This window comes from Mustelus asterias, chromosome 9, assembly GCF_964213995.1.
Source record: "Mustelus asterias chromosome 9, sMusAst1.hap1.1, whole genome shotgun sequence".
Taxonomy (NCBI): domain Eukaryota; kingdom Metazoa; phylum Chordata; class Chondrichthyes; order Carcharhiniformes; family Triakidae; genus Mustelus; species Mustelus asterias.
Window position 1 is genome coordinate 7,433,887 of NC_135809.1, and position 15,664 is coordinate 7,449,550.

Consider the following 15,664-nt stretch of genomic DNA (forward strand, 5'->3'; position numbering starts at 1 on the left):
GTTCTGGTCACCTCACTATAAGAAGGATGTGGAAGCGCTGGAAAGAGTGCAGAGGAGATTTACCAGGATGCTGCCTGGTTTGGAGGGTAGGTCTTATGAGGAAAGGTTGAGGGAGCTAGGACTGTTCTCTCTGGAGCGGAGGAGGCTGAGGGGAGACTTAATAGAGGTTTATAAAATGATGAGGGGGATAGATAGAGTGAACGTTCAAAGACTATTTCCTCGGGTGGATGGAGCTATTACAAGGGGGCATAACTATAGGGTTCATGGTGGGAGATACAGGAAGGATATCAGAGGTAGGTTCTTTACGCAGAGAGTGGTTGGGGTGTGGAATGGACTGCCTGCAGTGATAGTGGAGTCAGACACTTTAGGAACATTTAAGCGGTTATTGGATAGGCACATGGAGCACACCAGGATGATAGGGAGTGGGATAGCTTGATCTTGGTTTCAGATAAAGCTCAGCACAACATCGTGGGCCGAAAGGCCTGTTCTGTGCTGTACTGTTCTATGTTCTATGAGGCGAATAGCGCGATCCGCGCCCACCTCCGCGCCAGTTCCCCCTTTACCAAGGCCCGAAAATGGCCACGATCGGGACCGCGCCCAAAACGGCGCGACAGCCATTTAAATGCATTTAAATTGACTTAATGGGCTGCACACCAAACCTTACCGGCACTTCCCCCTTTACCACCACGTTCGCCCATCCAGAATCTGCCCAGCACTTAGAATCGAAATGGTAAAATAGGGCCCTTTGTAACCAATTCATTTTTTGCACATCAAAATGCAGTTGTTTGATATAAAATGCCACTTCCTCCTGTCCCCTCAAACATATCAAACTTAATGTTTAACTGTACAGTGATCTAAAATCAATAGAATATTGATGTGTTACAGATAAGCAAATATGTTTGGAAATTTTCTTTGTACAATATATACTCCAACAGCAATAAGAATACAAGACAATGTCCTTGTTACTAAAGCAGCAGTACAGTAATTATCACATGAGGAATCTGAATCACCTGCAAGAAACAAAACAAACAGAAGCAATTAAGTAAATCACATTCCCTTACATTGAAAAGTAACTTTTGGGTGTATACTAAAAGCATACTCACTTGACATCTCAAGTGTCCCATTCCCTGATAAAAAAAGAAAAAAGAGAAATAAATAGGTAATACAGCAACTCCCCTTTTTAAGTTGCTTCATTCACTGCTAGATATAATGGGGCAGCACACGTAGCACAGGACATTTGCTTTAGTGTGGTTTCCTGCCAGGCCAATGCCCCGATTGGTAGCAGCATTTTGGAGTAGCCTCTCTTGCTGTATCCCTCCTCAACACTCGCGCTCGCCAATTCCCTCCCTGACACTCCTGCTTTCGGTTTCTCTCCCCAACTCCTGTTCACCACTTCCTTCCCCAACTCTCCCACTTGATGCTGCCTCCCCAACCCTGCCGCTTTCTGCTTGCCTCCACGACCCTCCCACTCATCGTTTCTATTCCCAACCCTCTCACTCACCACATCCCCCCCTTCCCCCCCGCCCCGAACCTCCTGATCATTACTTTTACCCCCCACCTCATCGACCCTCCTGATCATTACTTTTAACCACAATCCTCTCACTTGCAGGCTCTCTCACTCTCAGACTCGCTTTCTGTCTTGCCACCCCTTTCCTGAGTCATAGAAATAGAGTAAGAAGTCTCACAACACCAGGTTAAAGTCCAACAGGTTTATTTGGTAGCAAATACCATAAGCTTTCGGAGCACAGCTCCTTCGTCAGATGGAGTGAATATCTGTTCTCCAACAGTGCACAGACACAGAAATCAAGTTACAGAATACTAATTAGAATGCAAATCTCTACAGCCAGCCAGGTCTTAAAGGTACAGATAATGTGGGTGGAGGGAGCATTCAACACAGGTTAAAGAGATGTGTATTGTCTCCAGACAGAAATAGAACCATAGAACCATAGAAAATTACAGCTCAGAAACAGGCCTTTTGGCCCTTCTTGTCTGTGCCGAACCATTTTTTGCCTAGTCCCACTGACCTGCACTTGGACCATATCCCTCCACACCCTTCTCATCCATGAACCCGTCAAGTTTTTCTTAAATGTTAAAAGTGAGCCCGCATTTACCACTTTATCCGGCAGCTCATTCCACACTCCCACCACTCTCTGCGTGAAGAGGCCCCCCCTAATATTCCCTTTAAACTTTTCTCCTTTCACCCTTAACCCAGGCCCTCTGGTTTCTTTCTCCCCTAGCCTCAGCTGAAAAAGCCTGCTTGCATTCACTCTATCTATACCCATCAAAATCTTATACACCTCTATCAAATCTCCCCTCAATCTTCTACGCTCCAGGGAATAAAGTCCCAACCTATTCAATCTCTCTCTGTAACTCAGCTTCTCAAGTCCCGGCAACATCCTTGTGAACCTTCTCTGCACTCTTTCAACCTTATTTACATTCTTCCTGTAACTAGGTGACCAAAACTGTACACAATACTCCAAATTCGGCCTCACCAATGCCTTATATAACCTTACCATAACACTCTAACTTTTATACTCGATACTCCGATTTATAAAGGCCAATGTACCAAAGACACTCTTTACGACCCTATCCACCTGTGACGTCACTTTTAGGGAATTCAGTACCTGTATTCCCAGATCCCTCTGTTCAACTGCACTCTTCAGAGTCCTACCATTTACCCTGTACGTTCTACTTTGGTTTGTCCTTCCAATGTGCAATATCTCACACTTGTCTGCGTTAAATTCCATTTGCCATTTTTCAGCCCATTTTTCTAGTTGGTCCAAATCCCTCTGTAAGCTTTGAAAACCTTCCTCACTGTCCACTACACCTCCAATCTTTGTATCATCAGCAAACTTGCTGATCCAATTTACCACATTATCATCCAGATCATTGATATAGATGACAAACAACAATGGACCCAACACCGATCCCTGCGGCACACCACTAGTCACAGGCCTCCACTCAGAGAAGCAATCCTCCACAACCACTCTCTGGCTTCTTCCATTGAGCCAGTGTCTAATCCAATTTACTACCTCCCCATGTATACCTAGCGACTGAACCTTCCTAACTAACCTCCCATGAGGGACTTTGTCAAAGTCCTTGCTCATAGCGAGGGCAAGAGAATTGGTGAGCAGGAGAGGTGACGAGCTGAGGAGTGGGAGTAAGTCAGTGAACGGGACATCAGCAGGAGAAGGAGTTAGCATATTTATTTTATATTTTTCAAATTTATTTTAAGCGGAAAGCTATTTCATTTATGGATATAGCAATTCAAGAACATTCAGTATTTCAATTTATAGGGTATTTTCTTGTTTAATTTCCGACGACGAAGATCCTACAGAACCATAACTACATCTTTAAATTGATTGTAATCAAAAAATCTGATTCGCTTAAAAGTTTTTTCTATTAAAGTTGCACAATTTAGGAACACAGCTGCAACATTAAACAAGAAATTACTGTTTGCTGACAAAATTACCGAGTTGGCTTTTGCCTGTATTGTGGGCATGAGACACCACATATACAAAGAGAAAAATGTGCCTCAAACTTACTGCACAAATTATTCTCACAACGATCTTTAAAGCATTCACTGCAGGCTTTTCCTGTTAAATAAGGGTGCGTTGGATAATTTCCACTGCAAAGAAAAGAATGGTGCGTAAATATTTATATTATGAACATTAATGCCATCAAAAATGAATCCAATACTAAAAGTGACTTACGCTGGTCCATAATCACAAACAAAATTGACTGAAGTGCGAGCTGAAAAGCGAGCAATTCCTGATGGACAGATGTGAAATGCACAGCCAACTTTGTAACTTGAAGCCCAGACCAGCTTGAAATAAAATAGGGAAGAGAAATCACAAATTGTGAGTTAAAGCAAAACCTGAAACATAATCACCTGAAGTATTAAACTCAATTGGGTACTTCACAATTCTCTCCTTTATTAATTGATAGTTTATTCTGATTTATACTCTATAGCCCCTTGTGCAATCTCCTAGTGAGGTAAGGCATGGTTTAGTGGCAGCTAAGTTGATACAGAGGATATTAAAGAGTAGCCAACAAACTGATTTTTTTTTGACAAATCAGGGACATTTGGTGATATTAATTCTAATTTAATGGGCACAGTTAAAATTGCCCTCCTGGAAAGCACTGGTAATGCCCCGTTTTAAATTTTATCTAAGCAGCTGACAAAGACACTCAAAATCACCAGGGTTCTTCTTTAAATATGCATGTCGGGTCCCAATGTCATAATTGAGACTAATTTTAGTTGAAATATGCAGGGAAACTAGGTTGCTTTTTTTCTTGTCATTTGCTGCACTACTGTAGAATAGTTGTATAGGAACCAGACTTATTAATCAAATTCCTTAAAGATAGTTTAAAATCACTCAAACCAGAATCACATTAAGACTGCCTATTTCTCCTATCTCTTAACTTCACACTTGTCTCAGGTCTTCTGATGCTGAAATCCTAATTCATAGCTTTGTTACCTCAAGACTTGACTATGCAACTGTTCTATTCAAGCTTTGCCAGATCCCACATTCTACCCTCTGTTAAACTTGGGGTAAACTGCTGCCCACATCTTAACTCGTACCAAGTCCTGTTCCCATCGCCCTTGTGTTCGGTGATTTACATCGGCTCCCAAACAAGCAATATATTGATTTTAAAATTCTCATTCTTGTTTTCAAATCTCTCCATGGCCTCATCCCTTCCTATCTCCATAATCTCCACCAGCCCCGCAAACCTCTGAAATATGCAGCACGGTGGCACAGTGGTTAGCATAGCACAGTACCAGGGACCCAAGTTCAATTCTGGCCTTGGGTGACTGTCTGCGTGGAGTCTGCACGTTCTCCCCGTGTCTGCGTAGGTTTCCTCCGGGTGCTCCGGTTTCCTCCCTCAGTCCAAAGATGTGTAGGTTAGATGGATTGGCCATGCTAAATTGCCCCTTAGTGTCAAGGGGATTAACAGGGTAAATACATGGGGTTATGGAGATAGGGCCTGGGTGGGACTGTTGTTAGAGCAAGCTTGATGGGCCAAATGGTCTCCTTTCTGCACTGTAGGGATTCTATGATTTCGCTCCTCTTGTGCAGCACTGATTTGAACCGCTCTACCTTTGGTGGCTGTGCCATCAGTTTCCTGGACCCCAAGCTCTGGAATATCCTCCCTACACTTTTCCACCTCTCTACCTTCATGTCCTGCTTTAAGATACTCCTCAAAACCAACCTCTGACCAAGCTTTTTGTCATCTAAACTAATATCTTCTTCTGTGACTTTGTCATACACTGTTTTATCATGCTCCTGTGAAGTGCCTTGGGATGTTTTGTTATATTAAGAGTAGTCTATAAATATTATTATTGTTGAAAGCTAAATCTTACATTGCGACAGGGAAGAAATGAACTAAAATGCTCTAATTCCAACATGTTGATTAGTTTTACTTTCTATAAAACATTGAGTATATAAAAAGGACGCACGAAAGTGGATACCTGATAGCCACATTGTTCAAAGAATGATACACTGTCAGTTGTACCTGCCCACCTCTTAATGTATTTCCTGAATGTTGTAGATAGACTAGTGTGTCCCTACCAAAACTGGTTAAAAAGCTAATAGATGGCCCAGTGAGTCATGTGTAATATGTACATTTAGGCACAGAATATAAAAGTAAGAGGACATAATTCTGTAAGACTCAGATGTTTTAGGATAGGACAAAAGAAACATGTTCAAGAAACACAGAAATACCTGCTTCTAACATCTTGAATACATGGAAGTTCAAATGTGAAAATGGGCCATTTAGCCTAACCAATCTATGTCAGTGTTTACCAGCCCTGTGAGTAAGTAGTCCTAATCATATTATTTTGTAAAATAAAATCAATAAGGAGGATTTCAAAAAACAGTAATGGAAATTCTATTTTTGATTTTCAATTTGACCTGTGAAATTATTTGTACAAAATAGATTACCTGGGTGTAGTGGCCACATATCTTTGAACACTGTCGTGAAGCATAATCGTAATATTGAACCTCATTATGCCAGCCTGTTATTGCCCTGGTGACGTTTAAAGAGGAACCTTCTGAAACATAGATGTTTTCTCCGACAACATCGAATACTGGATGAAGTTTTCCTCGCACTTGCAGGTCTTTGTTATGTTCAAATTTGCAGTTCTTACTCCATTTTAAGGCTACATTAGCAAGAATCTGATCCCAAGACTAAAAAAAATGAAGAAGAGAGATGTGTCTCAGATTTCAAAAACATAACTTCTTTATTGGATATTTGCTGCAAACAGTCTTCTTAAAACCTTCTCCACCTGATACGTCAACAAATGCGGAGACTTCCTTTGCTAGTATGACTGAGATCCTCTGCTCAGCCACCCTCCCACTTCCACTGGGCCAAAATTCCTCCAAAGTTACCCACTGCCTCGCCCTGAACTTGCATGTTTCTCTCGTGCCTTATTTTCTCTCATGTCCTCTCCAAGCTCATTTTGTGCATGAGATTCACCTCCTACTACCTGGACAATTGCTGTCCAGATGTTACTTTTTAGTTCCCAAGTTAGGAAGGCAGCTCACCACCACCTTCTCAAGGGCAATAAATGCTGGTCTAGCCAGCGACGCCCACATCCCATAAATTAATTTTTAAACAACTGATATTGGTAACAGTTCTCTTTCTTCAGTTGTTGTCCAACTCTCAAAAGCTGCCATAACCACCTCTATACAAAATAAAAAGCCTTGATCCCACCATTTTTGCAAATATCCATGCCACCTCCAATCTCCTTTGCGTCTCCAAAGTTATTAAACATTCTATTGCATCCCAAATCTGTTCCCATCTTTCCTGAAATTTCAAGCTTGAATTCCTCCACTGAGGTGTATACCCCCGTCACAAGACTGAAATGGCTCACATCAAAGTCATACGTGACACCCAAAGCCACTGTGACAAAGGTTAGCTATCCTTCCTCATTCTTCTCAGCCTGTTTGCTGCCTTTGATGCACGTAACTACCTCCTCCCCCTCCTACGTTTATGTTTCTCCGTCATCATCCAGTTGGGTGGAACTGCAATTGTCTGGTTCCATGCTTATGAATGAGCAACTCACCCAGTACCAATCCACTATTACCCTGAACATTCTTTTTCAATTAACAGTCTGTTTCTTTTTTGAATGTTTCTACTGAACCTAGCCCCACCACACTCAGGCAGTGTATTCCAAACCCTAACTTCCCTAAAAAGGTTTCTCCACATATCACTTAATAATTACTTTAAATCTGTGCCCTCTTGTTCTCGATCCTTTTATGAGTGGGATCAGTTTATCACCAGCTACTCTGTCCAGACACTTCATGATTTTGTGTAGGTCTATCAATCCTCTTCTTAACTTTCTTTTTGCTAAGAAAAGCAGTCCCAATTTCTCCAATGTTCATCACTGAAGTTTCTCATCCATGGAACCATTCTAATGAGTATCTTCTGCACTTTCTCTAATACTTTCAAATCTGCCACTTGCTAATAGACAACTGAATACCCCCTGAAATAAGGTATATAAACAGGCTGTCAAGAAGGAACAATCACTTCAGATAGGAAAGAGCTTCTTGAGGTGGACTAAAGTTGGCTTTGGACTAACACTTTGGTTAGCTCAAAAAGACAGAACAGAGGGCACTGCCACCTCCAGCCATGGAGATCAGCTCATTCATCCGTCCATACTATCTAGGGCCAGAAAACCATTCTCACCTGTTATGGCTTAAATATCTTTCCTGTCTATTTAGATTATGTATCATATCCAAAACATTGCTTCCTAATGAGCTGCTCTAAAATCACCTATGACTTTGACATCCTTTTTGGGTTATCTACGAATCTAAAAATGGCAAGAAAAGCACCCAATTCTGAGCGGAAAGCACTCTAGCTGAGTGATAGTAATCGGATTTAGTTAATGACCGCAAACACCTGGCCATGATTTTCATCTTAGATTCATAGGGTGAATTTTCTCGTCCCACCCACCATGGGAATCGTAGTGGGCGAGGGGCAAATCATGGAAAGGTCTGTTGACCTCTGGCGGGATTTTCCAGTTTCGGGGTGAGCCCAGCCGGAAAATCCCACCCAGAGAGTTTCCCAGCGCAGAAACAGGCTCTTCGGCCCATCGTGTCTGTGCCAGCCTCAGACGTCTGTTTTAATCCCGTTTTCCAGCACTTGGTCCGTAGCCTTATATGCTGCAGCATTTCAAGCGCTCATCTAAATGCTTCTTAAATATTGTGAGGGTTCCCGCCTCTACCACCCTTTCAGGCAGTGAGTTCCAGATTCCCACCACCCTCTGGGTGAGAAAGTTTTACCTTAAATTCCCCCTCCAAATCTCCTGCTCCTTACCTTAACTCTATGCCCCCTGGTTACTGACCCTTTACGAAGGAGAAATGTTTCTTCTTAACCACCCATCTATGTCTCTCATAATTTTGTACATTTCAATTAGGTCCCCCCTCAGCTTTCTCTGTTCTAAGGAAAACAACCCCAGCCTAACCAGCCTCTCTTCATAGCTAAAACGCTCCAGCCCAGGCAACATCCTGGTGAATCTCCTCTGCACCCTTCCTAGTGCAATCACATCCTTTCTATAGGTGACCAAAACTGCACACAGTACTCTAGCTGTGGCCTAACGACTGTTTTATACAGCTCCATCATAAATTCCTTGCTCTTATATGTTATGCATTGGCTAATAAAGGCAAGTATCTCATATGCCTTCTTAAACACCTTACCTATTTGTCCTGCTGTGTTCAGGGATCTTTAAACATGAACCCCAATGTCCCTCTGATCCTTTACTTCCCCGCGTCCTATCGTTCATTGTGTATTCCCTTGCCTTGTTAGTCCTCCCAAAATGCATCACCTCACACTTTTCAAGGTTAAATCCCATGTACCACCATTCTGCCCATCTGACCAGCCCATCTGTATTGTTTGACAAGGTGCCGCATAAAAGACTTGATCCAGAAGAGGATTGGGATAGAGTACTAGATTGGATTGAGGATTGGCTGACTGACAGAAAGCAGAGGGTTGGGATACATGGGTCCTTCTCTGGCTGGTGAAATATAACTAGCAGGGTGCCGCAGGGGTCCATCTTCAGACCTCAACTGTTTGCAATCTATATAAATGATTTGCCCTCTTTTTAGGTCAAACCAAATAAACAAACTCAGATTAAGTCAGGAAAATATAAATGATTTGCAAGCAGGGCCAGAGATAAACTAGCAAAATTTGCGGATGATGCTAAAATAGGTGGGAAAGCAGGCAGTGAAGAAAATATAAAGATTTTACAGACAGACATAGATAGGCTCGGAGAATGGGCCAAAATTTGGCAGATGGAGTTTAATATGGATAAGTGTGAGGTCATCCATTCTGGCAGAAAAATAGTAATGCAAATTATCACCTAAATAGAAAGCAGATCCAAAATATATCTGGGAAGAGAGACCTCTGGCAGCTCATACATCGCAGAACATCATATAATAAAAAAGCAAATGTGATGTTAGCATTTATTGCAAAAGGACTGCAATATGAAAGTAGAGAGGTGTTAGAATTGTATAGGGTGTCGGCGAGACCAGATCTGGAGTATTGTGTTCAGTTTTGGTCTCCTTATCTGAGGAAGGATATGGTGGAAGGATATGGTGGCATTGGAGGCAGTTCAGAGAAGGTTCATCAGATTGATTGCGGGGATGAAGGGGTTGGTGTACGAGGAGAGATTGAACAGTTTGGACTTGTACTCGCTGGAGTTTAGAAGGATGAGAGGGGATCTGATGGAGGTATATAAAATTTTAAAAGGGATTGATAAAGTAAATGTGGACCAAATGTTTCCTCTTATGGGGCAATCTAGAATAGGAATAGGTTGAGAGGCAGTAGATTTAAAACTGAGATGAGAAGGAGCTACTTCTCGCAGAGGGTGGTGAACTTGTGGAACTCGCTGCACGGTGGAGGTATCCTTGAATAGTTTCAAGAAGGAGATAGATGTATTTCTAATAAAAAAAGGGATACGGGGAACAGGTGGGGAGGTGGATTGGAGACCAGGGAGAGATCAGCCGTGAGTGCTCTTAGGGCTGAATTTGCCGATTTCAGCTTCCTAATCGCTATTTACCACACAACCAATTTTCGTGTCATCTGTGAACTTGTGGATCATTGAGATGACAACCGTTTTGACAAATAGGTTTGGTCCACTCACTTGAATAGTTGAAAGTTAAGAGTTCACAATTTCACCCAAACTACTTCAACTTAAAATATAAGAACTATACTTCACCGCAGAACGAAGCGAGAACAGACTCGTTTCACAGGAAATAATACGCCCAATCTGTCCCTATATTTCGCAATCATATCAATTGAATGATAAGGTTGTAAAAACATTTTTAAGGTGTCCCGTTTCCATACCATGTACAGCATGTTGCTTGCAGGAGGGTTTACTTTCGATCGATACAAGTTGTGACTGCGGATGCATTCCCTGATGAAATCTTCATTATTAATGTCATTTGATAATGCGATACCAAGAACAGCAAAGTAGAACCACAAATGAAGCGAAACGCTGGAGCACCACGATCTCCACATTCTGCCACCCGTCTTCAGAGTAAGTTAAACTTCCGTAACTTTGCAACTTATTCAACAGAAGTTCTCCAATTTCACGCCAAAAAGTGTTGCAAGTTATGACTGCAAAACAGATTTTCATACGAAATGTAACTTCCCTTTTAATTTCCGTCGAAAAAGATCATTTTTAACTTCATGAAACCGCACCGTTTGGATTGACACAATCAAAAACCAAGGGGTGTGTCCTGAATGTCCGCCAACACTCCTTCAAGGCACCTTTACTCAGAATGATGTGGAGATTGGGGATAATGTCCTGATACCGGCCAACCTAACACTCGCAAAGATTGCACACGGGCTTGAACTGAAACCCAAGTTTTGCAGCTCCGCTTCCGAACTCACAGACCAGGGAATCTCACGGAAGGAGGCCATTCGGCCCGTCATAGAGGTTTGCCGCATGGAAACAGGCCCTTCGGCCAGACGTGTCCACTCCGCCCAGTTTTTACCACCAAGCTCGTCCCAATTGCCCACGTTTGGCCCATATCCCTCTATACCCATCTTACCCATGTAACTGTCTAAATGCTTTTTAAAAGACAAAATTGTACCCGCCTCTGCTACTGCCTCTGGCAGCTCATTCCAGACGCTCACCACCCTCTGTGTGAAAAAATTGCCCCTCTGGACCCTTTTGTATCTCTCCCCTCTCACTTTAAACCTATGCTCTCTAGTTTTAAACTCCCCTACCTTTGGGGAAAGGTGTTGACTATCGTGTCTGCACCGCTTTCCAAACAAGCATCATGACTCAGTGCCTGACGAAAATGCTGGAAATACAGGCAGAAGAGGAGGCAGAAACAGAGGAAATATTTCAGCTCCATGACATTTTCATCAGAACTGGAGTGCGGGGGAGTGGGGGAGCGATGATGGAAAAAAGGCAAAGGTCTCTGATAGAGTGGAAGACAGCTAGGAGATATTAAATGACAAAAGGATTGATGGTGCAAAGGGAGTGGTCATGAGACAAGTAAAGAGGCAAAAGGGGCATGAGATTTCTGTCCCGCTGCATGGTCAAAGAGCAGGGTGGGAAATTTGAGTAGGAGCCTAAAAACTCGAATCGCACCCACAGTTGGACCATTCGCGATCCTCCCAGGCCATTTTTGCCAGTGCAATCTTATTTAAATGCTATTGGTGAGCCCAGGAAATAATAGTCCAGGCTCACTTACCTTTCCCACCTTGCTGGTGGAGGCTTTCACCGGTGAGGATCACAGGTGGTCCCCACCAACGGGGACCAGACGTGATGGCCTCGCCGGTGGGACCAGGGGCCATTGAATCTCCCCAGGTGGTCAGGGGGGGTCACTGGGGGGGGACTGGTGATCAGGAGGGGTGCTCGGGGGGGGGGGGGGGGGGGTCTGTGGGGTACTGGTGGCAATCGGGGGAGGTGTATCTATGGGGGAGATTGGCAATGGGGGGTTCGTTGTGAGGGTGGGTGATCGGGGGTGGCGATCATGGGGGGGCGGGTGGGAAAGGGGCAATGTCCACGGTGGAGAGGGTTGACAGATCTCCCATACAATTGTACACAGTAAATGGGAGATTAGGGCGCATGCCTAGCAGTCAGCTTCCCCACCAAGCTAGCCCCGCCCCCCCACTGGCTGAAACTCCCAATTGCCAGACAGAGTGTGGGAAAATTGTGTGGGGTAGCTCGCTGATTTTGACACTTGGAATTATTTTGGTAACAGTCCACCGAAGATGTCCAGTGAAGGGATGAGTGGCAGAATGAGGCCCCTCGGGCCTGCTCCGCCATTCAATAAGATCATGGCTGATCTTTTCATGGACTCAGCTCCACCTACCCGCCCACTCACCATAACCCTTAATTCCTTTACTGTTCAAAAAGTTATCTATTGGCTGGTATATACATCAAAAGATACATAGAAAATAGAAGCTGGAGGAGGCCATTCAGCCCTTCGAGCCTGCTCTGCCATTCATTTTGATCGTGGCTGATCATCCAACTCAATACCCTGATCCCTCCTTCCCTCCCATATCCCTTCAGCCCCTCGAGCTACATCTAATTCCTTCTTGAAATCACACAACTTTTTGGCCTCAACCACTTTCTGTGGTAGTGAATTCCACAGATTCACTACTCACTGGGTGAATAAATTTCTCCTCACCTCAATCCTAAAAGGCTTACTCCTTATCCTCAAAACTATGACCCCTAGTTCTGAAGTCCTCCACTATCAGGAACATTCTTTCTGAATCTATGCTGTCTAATCCTGTTAGAATTTTATACATTTCTAAGAGATCCTTCTCACTCTTCTGAACTCCAGTGACTATAATCCTAACAGACTTAGTCTCTCCTCATCTGACAGTCCTGCCATCTCAGGAATCAGCCCGGTAAACCTTCATTGCACTCCCTCTATAGCAAGGCCATCTTGCCTCAGATAAGGACACAAAAAATCACACACAATATTCCAGGTGTGCCTCACCAACACCTTCTACAATTGCAGTTTCCACCTGAAAGCAAAGAAAGAGCAAGAGAGTAATACTCTCTTCCTCGTTCTGTGAGACAGCAGTGCTAACCACTAGATGTGGCACGGTAGCATGGCATGGAAATTTCCACTCCATCTGACGAAGGAGCAGTGCTCCGAAAGCTAATGGCATTTGCTACCAAATAAACCTGTTGGACTTTAACCTGGTGTTGTTAAAACTCTTACTGTGTTCACCCCAGTCCAACGCCAGCATCTCCACATCTCCACATTTATTGCCCAACCTTAGTTGCCCTTCAAAAGGTGGTGATGAGCTATCTTCTTGAAATGCTTCAGTCCCTGAGGTTTAGTTACATCGGGTAAACACAGTAAGAGTTTTAACAACACCAGGTTAAAGTCCAACAGGTATGCCTTATTTATGAGCAGATATCCACTCCATCTGACGAAGGAGCAGCGCTTCGAAAGCTAGTGGCTTTTGCTACCAAATAAACCTGTTGGACTTTAACCAGGTGTTGTTAAAACTCTTACTGTGTTTAGATACATTCAGTAAGAGTTTTAACAACACCAGGTTAAAGTCCAACAGGTTTATTTGGTAGCAAATGTATTTAGGTACATCCACAGTGCTGTTAGTTTTGGGGAATTCCAGGATTTTGACCCAGCGACGGTGAAGGAACAGTGATATATTTCCAAGTGAGGATGGTGAATGACTTGGAGAGGGACCTCCAGGTGGTGGTGTTCCCATAGAGAAGGTGCTCCAGTTGTGTCATTGATAAAGCTGCCACATCTAATTTAAGGAGGCTGGGTTCTCCCAGTCATTAATCCACAAAAAGTTGTAACTACTTTTAAAGAGGTAGAATCAGAATTATAGAAAAAAAATTAACAACTTAACAGTATTTCCTGCATCGACCCGACACTGCAAACATGTATGTTTCTACCTTTCCCACTGTCGCAGAGTGAGAGGGGCAGGCTGGGCACTCAGTGCTGGGGGAACGCGATTGAGTTTCGAAACCGCTGGTGCGGCGGCTGCGGCTGACGATCCGTAGGAGTGAGCGGGGCGGCGGGCAGGCCGGTGCTGAGCATGGCGCTGGGGCAGCAGACAGCGCTGGCCCTCTGCCTCTTCCTGTGTGTCTTTGTGCTGATCCCCAAACTCTTCCCATGGGGAGAGGGACAGACCCCGCACCGGCCAGCAGGGCACCGACCCCCAGGTGAGGGGAGGGGACTGAGCAATGGGGGGGGGAACTGACCAATGAGGAGGGACTGACCAATGGGGGAGCCGCATGGGGGGGCATCATTGGGAGGGACTGATCAATGGGGTGGGGGGGGAATCGTAGGAAGGGACTGACCAATGGGGGCATCATAGGGAGGGACTGACCAATGGGGGGAGCATGGGGAGGGACTGACCAATGGGGTAGGGGGAATCGTAGGAAGGGACTGACCAATGGGGGCATCATAGGGAGGGACTGACCAATGGGGGGAGCATGGGGAGGGACTGACCAATGGGGTAGGGGGAATCGTAGGAAGGGACTGACCAATGGGGGAACATCATTTTGAGGGACTGCCCAGGCGGGGGCGGGGGCGGGGGCGGGGGCGGGGGGGGGGGGGGGGGGCATCATTGGAAGGGACTGATCAATGGGGGAGCATCATGGAGAAGGACTGACCAATTTGGGGAGGGATGGTTGGAAAATTGGGCACAGACCATGATGAGGGATATGGGCATTAACCTGTGGGGGTGTTTAGCACTGACAACGTGGGTATGATGTGGGCACTCACTTGATGAAGGGGCAATGCCCCGAAAGCTCGTGCTACCAAATAAACCTGTCGGACCTTAACCTGGTGTTGTGAGACTACTTAATGTGGGCATGGGAGGAGATACAGGCACACTGGGCGAGTGGTATGACCACTGTGCAGCGGCTACAGTGACTGACTGGCAGAACTAAGTATGGACAATGACTGGCTTGGAGTATAGACAGTGACGAAAGGATTGGTCAGGAGGCCAGATAAAGTGTTTATATGCACTTTGTGGCAGCCAGCATCCTGCAGGGGCCATGGACTGACGAGCTGTAAAACCAGAATGGGAACATGGGAGAACTTCCCTGCTCTTCTTCAGATAGAAGTCTCACAACACCTCCAACAGGTTTATTTGGTAGCACAAGCCACTAGCTTTCGGAGCGCTGCCCCTTCGTCAGGTGAGTGGGAGTTCTGTTCACAAACAGGGCATATAAAGACACAAACTCAATTTACAAAATAATGGTTGGAATGCGAGTCTTTACAGGTAATCAAGTCTTAAAGGTACAGACAATGTGAGTGGAGAGAGGGTTAAGCAAGGTTAAAGAGATGTGTATTGTCTCCAGCCAGGACAGTTAGTGAGATTTTGCAAGCCCAGGCAAGTCATGGGGGTTATAGATAGTGTGACATGAACCCAAGATCCCGGTTGAGGCCGTCCTCGTGTGTGGAACTTGGCTATTGGTCTCTGCTCAGCGACTCTGCATTGTCGTGTGTCGTGAAGGCCGCCTTGGAGAACGCTTGCCCAAAGATCAAACACCATCCACCAGGTACACGGTACATACACCATGCAGACGCTATGACAACGGATGAATGAACACCGCTCAACAACCACCAGGCAGGAGTGTTCTCTTCCTGTCGGGGAACACTTCAGCGATCATGAGCATTTGGCCTCTGATCTTCGGCTAAGCGTT

At 44.7% G+C, this 15,664-nt stretch overlaps 2 protein-coding genes across 5 annotated transcripts in view; one reads left to right on the top strand and one right to left on the bottom strand.

The window, feature by feature from the left end:
• LOC144498462 (glioma pathogenesis-related protein 1-like) lies at positions 1 to 10,524 on the bottom strand. Its single transcript, XM_078219611.1, has 6 exons — positions 10,351 to 10,524; positions 5,946 to 6,191; positions 3,714 to 3,826; positions 3,546 to 3,628; positions 1,104 to 1,127; positions 1 to 1,010 (listed from the first exon to the last, which is right to left on the bottom strand). Exons 1-6 carry the CDS (start codon positions 10,522 to 10,524, stop codon positions 880 to 882), a joined length of 771 nt encoding a protein of 256 aa, XP_078075737.1. The 3' UTR covers positions 1 to 879.
• LOC144498461 (uncharacterized) overlaps positions 10,424 to 15,664 on the top strand; it is a 23,536-nt gene continuing 18,295 nt past the window's right edge. For 2 of the 4 annotated variants that reach the window (XM_078219609.1, XM_078219610.1), the window contains exon 1: positions 10,424 to 10,543. In XM_078219609.1, the coding sequence (XP_078075735.1) occupies positions 10,489 to 10,543 (55 nt within the window). In that variant the 5' untranslated portion in view covers positions 10,424 to 10,488. Of the gene's footprint in view, positions 10,544 to 14,000; positions 14,174 to 15,664 lie in introns of those variants that run through there. The other 2 variants (XM_078219607.1, XM_078219608.1) reach the window with 1 other exon arrangement.

Coding starts and splice junctions, on each gene's coding strand:
- LOC144498462 (XM_078219611.1), bottom strand. CDS start 10,524: ATGTGGAGATCGTGGTGCTCCAGCGTTTCGCTTCATTTGTGGTTCTAC. Junction 3,827..5,945: donor TATGTGGCCACTACACCCAG/GTAATCTATTTT, acceptor TTTTATTTCAAG/CTGGTCTGGGCTTCAAGTTA. Junction 3,629..3,713: donor GTTTGTGATTATGGACCAGC/GTAAGTCACTTT, acceptor TTTTCTTTGCAG/TGGAAATTATCCAACGCACC.